General features: G+C 38.1%; 1 protein-coding gene across 1 annotated transcript; it reads right to left on the reverse strand.

Moving 5' to 3' along the window:
- Positions 1-3,338: 3,338 nt before the first annotated feature.
- Positions 3,339-4,625, reverse strand: LOC143609498 (uncharacterized). The gene is made up of 2 exons (XM_077084238.1): positions 4,352-4,625; positions 3,339-3,814 (listed from the first exon to the last, which is right to left on the reverse strand). Exons 1-2 carry the CDS (start codon positions 4,623-4,625, stop codon positions 3,339-3,341), a joined length of 750 nt encoding a protein of 249 aa, XP_076940353.1.
- Positions 4,626-4,832: the final 207 nt, after the last annotated feature.

The following is a 4,832-nucleotide window of genomic DNA, read 5'->3' on the forward strand; positions in this document are numbered from 1 at the left end:
TATACTTATGTTTTAGTTATCAGATGATGTCTTGGCCCTTAATTCTCTCAAACGTGCTTAAAATAAACGATTTCATGCCATAAAATAGCTCACGAATGAAAACAAACTAAGATTCTGCCCAGTTAAGCCACCGCGCTGCGTGGCCAACCTGTGGGCTAGCCACCGTGCGTCGCCCCAGGTATCCAAGAGTCAGATTTCATGTATTGGCAGAAATGGTCCTTGTGTTTTGAGTTTTGACCCAATATTGAACTAATTATGATATTATTAAGAAATAAACATTAACTAAACCATTGAGGGCTCAAAGTGAACATCAAGAAACTTAGACACTAGTAAATCCACATCATTATTAAAGATTAGAATTCGAAAGACATTCATATAATAATAAAACGAAAATAGACAGATACAGTAAAAACCTGAATTGTTACATAAATGCCTGATTTTAGTGGACAACGTCTTAAGGTTTTGTATGCTTAACATAGCCCATGATAGGACTGGGATGAAATGTTGGGTTATTCTCAAGCCTCGTGTCACGTGGTCATAAAATATATAAAACCTAATTTTGTATACGCGCATATACATATATATAGAATTATATATATATACTTATATATATATACATACACATACACAGATATATATATATACATATATAAGCTTATGTATACGCATCTATTCCTGTGAAGCTCCATACTATGTTTCGTGGTGTCACATAACATGATGTCGATGCTCGCAGAAGACGAAATTGCTCAACCTTGTGTTGTGCGGTGTCGCAGACCAGAGCTTAGTAGTAGTCCGTAAAGTTGTCCAACACGATGGAATTTTAATGGTCATGTTTAGTGTCAAATCTGGAAAAAATGGGACAAAAGTGAAAAAGTTAAATGCGATATGCAAGATGCAAAATGCCAAAAGGCAAAAAGCAACAAGCCGAAGAAATAAATATGTGTGAAGTGTCTAGTCAAACCACCTTAAAGGAAACTACCGTCGGTCGATCTTGATATCAGAGTAAATGCGTGAACTTGAAAGAGATGAATCGCCACTACAAGGGAATCAAGGACCAAACTAGAGTTTGTAGGTTACATCATGTTAGAAAAATTTTGATAAGATGATAATAGGTTTCAGGGGCTGTATTGTAGCCTCTTAATAGTCGTTAAGAGGCTCAATCATTTGCTTCTTTGGTTCCAACGGTGGCAGCTGTGGAATCCCAGGATCGAACTCTCCATGAGATTCATAGTTGCATTAGTCGTTAAGAGGCTACCTATTAATGACTCATAAAATCTGAATGGTTATGAGGTAGCCTTAAGTCTGAATGGTTAAGAGGTAACCATTAACAGGTAGCCTCTTAACCATTCAGACTTAAGGCTACCTCTTAACCATTAAGAGGTTATGAGCCATTAAGTGGTAGCCTCTTAATGACTGTTAAGAGGCTACCAAACAGTCAAGTTGGGGTGGCTCGGCTCGATAAAACCATAATGAAGAGTGGTAAGATGACTTCAGGGCTTTCAAGTGTGGGTCCCGCTTAAATATACAAACTGATATATTGGTCACGCCTTATTTGTCTCGCTAAGTAACGGGGCATGAGTTTAAGCGGACAGAAAAACTAACAATCACGGTTTTGTGATATCTTTAACTAATTAACCAAAATGTTTTAGAAGCCAATTCCTCATTATGATTACATTGCAAGTTATTTTTCGGGGCAAAAAAGGTTCAATGTGGGGATGTAACGAGGGAGTGTTTGTTTGTGACTAATCCATACTATATATAATACATGAGACAGTGATAAGTTAAAACACTTGATTTTAAGAGTTTTACATATTTTAATGCATATTATACATGTATAAAAAAGGAGTAAACTTGTATTTTAAACATAGTTCACCCAAATTTTTGTCCTCCCCATCTTTAACCATATTATTTTTCTAATTTCAATTTTAAACCAATTTCCCACCCATGATTTTTAAACGGCCATAATTTTTTATACGTTTAAAAATATGTGCAAAGGGGGAGAATGACAAAACTCAACTTAATACTACCCAAGCTAATAATAATTAAGAAAAATAACGAGTCTTCCGATTAACGCGCCGAACGATGAAAACCGACAGAACCTTAAACTTAACGATATGAAATTATAAGTAAAAGCAAATCTAATGCCGCTGGAATCAATCCAAACGGATAAGTATAACTCGAGTTATGTCGATTTTAATGTTTAAACGAGTCGAGTCTCACCAGAATCCGAACTTCTAGTCGGGAGTCGGGATTTGGTCAGAACCCTTAAAATTTTATTACGAGAATAAGTCTTTTGGACTGAACGTTGAATCCGACCAGAAGTATGAGAAAACGAGAAGTCAAACAGATTGACTATTTTACCCTTTATCGGGTTTTAAAGCAATTGACCAGCCAATACCCTTCAATCTCAGAAATTGATTAAAGGTTATTGACTAGGGAATGTTTATGAACAAAAACTCAGTTTACAACTTACCCGTAAAGTGAACGAACAAAGAGATATGATGAGTCAAAGGTCCTTAAACTTGCAAAGTCAACCGGTTCTAAACGGTTCTTCAACAAAAACACCGAAAACGAGCAGAATATGAGATGGCAGAGGCTAGTGACGGCTGAGGGATGTTTCTTAGGGTTTATGTAAAGTTTTGTGGCAGAGGTTTAGGTTCGTTCATATAGAAAAAGCTAAACCGAACTAATTATGGCCTTTTTGGCCCGTTTAAGCAAGTAAATATGATTTTTAAGGAATGAATCACTAAAATAATCAAAAAGATTTGTTCTTGAATGATAATAAACGTTATACTTATGTTTCAGTTATCAGATGATGTCTTGGCCCTTAATTCTCTCAAATGTGCTTAAAATAAACGATTTCAAGCCATAAAAGAGCTAACAAACGAAAACGAACTAAGATTCTGCTCAGCTAAGCCACAGCGCTGCGCGGCCAACCTGTGGGCTAGCCACCGCGCGGCGCCCTGGGTATCCAAGAGGCAGATTTCATGTATTGGCAGAAATGGTCCTTGTGTTTTGAGTTTTGATCCAATATTGAACTAATTATGATATTATTAAGAAATAAACATTAACTAAACCACTGAGGGCTCAAAGTGAACATCAAGAAACTTAGACACTTGTAAATGCACATCATTATTAAAGATTAGAATTTGAAAGACGTTCATACAATAACAAAACGAAAATAGACAGATACAGTAAGAACCCGAAATGTTACAGTGTCCCCTACTTTTAGGAATTTCGTCCCGAAATTAGAGAATAGCTGTAGCGAACAGATGAGGATACTTCTGCTTCATTTGATCTTCACGTTCCCAAGTAAACTCAGCTCCTTGCTTTGATTCCTAACGCACCTTGACTAACGGTATACGAATACGCTTAGTAACTTTATCTTTGTGGTCCATAATCTCAACGGGTCTTTCAACGAAATGCATGGTCTCCTCAATACGAACTTCTTCGAGAGGTGTTTGGAACTTACCCTCGGTAAGGCACTTATTCAAATTCAAAACATGAAATACCGCATGAATATTTGAGAGTTCAGATGGAAGATCAAGACTATAAGCAACACGACTAATACGCTCAATGATTTCAAAAGGAACAACGAAACGTGGAGATAGTTTCCCTTTCTTTCCAAATCTGACCACACCTTTCCACGGAGATACTTTGAGTAGAACACGATCACCAACATTAAATTCAAGAGGTTTCTTACGCTTATCCGCATAACTCTTTTGACGACTACGAGCAGCGAGTAGATTTTGGCGGATTTGAGCAATACGATCAGTCGTTTCATAAACTAACTCCGGACCAGTAACTTGAGATTCTCCAATTTCGTTCCAACAAATAGGAGAACGACATTTGCGGCCATAAAGAGCTTCGAAAGGTGCCATACCAATGCTAGAGTGAAAGCTATTGTTATACGAAAACTCAATAAGCGCTAGATGAATATCCCAATTGCCCCCAAAATCGAGGACACATGAGCGAAGCATATCTTCTAGAGTTTGAATTGTACGCTCAGATTGACCATCAGATTGCGGATGGTAAGCAGTACTAAGATCCAAACGAGTTCCCAAAGCGGATTAGAGAGACTTCCAAAAACGAGAAGTGAAACGACCATCTATATCGGAGATAATGGTTAATGGAGTTCCATGATGACAAACAATCCTTTCAACGTAGATATGCGCCAATCGATCAACCAAATACGTTTCCTTGTTGAGAATGAAATGAGTAGACTTCGTCAAACGATCGTTGATTACCCAAATACTATCATGTTGCTTTTGGGTAGAAAGGAGCTTAGTAATAAAGTCCATAGCAATATCTTCCCACTTCCATACGGGAACGGGAGGTTGCTCAAGCAAACCATAAGGTCGGTGATGCTTGGCTTTGCCTTTAGAACAAGTGAGACATTTTGCAACGTAGAGAGCAATGCCTTTCTTCATTTCGGGCCACCAAAAGATGGAACGAAGATCGACGTACATTTTATCAGCATTGGGATGTACGGAATATCGCGACTTAGGAGCTTCGTCCATTATGAATGTGTGAAGGTCATCACGATCAGGAATCCATAAACGATTAAGAAAATAAAGCAAACCATTGGGCTTGGTTTCCAATTGAGATTCCGCACCACACGACATCTCGTCATACATATTGCCTTCTGTGACGGATTCGTGTTGCGCGTTAAGAACACGCTATTCGAGATCATTTTGAACAAGAACACAAGTAAACAACACGGATTTGACTTGTTTCTTACGGCTAAGAGCGTCGGCCACGACATTCGCTTTACCGGGATGGTAGCAAATTTTACAATCATAGTCGCTAAGCAACTCGGCCCAACGACGTTG

Source organism: Bidens hawaiensis, unplaced genomic scaffold (genome assembly GCF_021521415.1).
Source record: "Bidens hawaiensis isolate Kalapana, Puna unplaced genomic scaffold, B.hawaiensis_p1.1 tig00419714_1, whole genome shotgun sequence".
In the NCBI taxonomy this organism is placed as follows: domain Eukaryota; kingdom Viridiplantae; phylum Streptophyta; class Magnoliopsida; order Asterales; family Asteraceae; genus Bidens; species Bidens hawaiensis.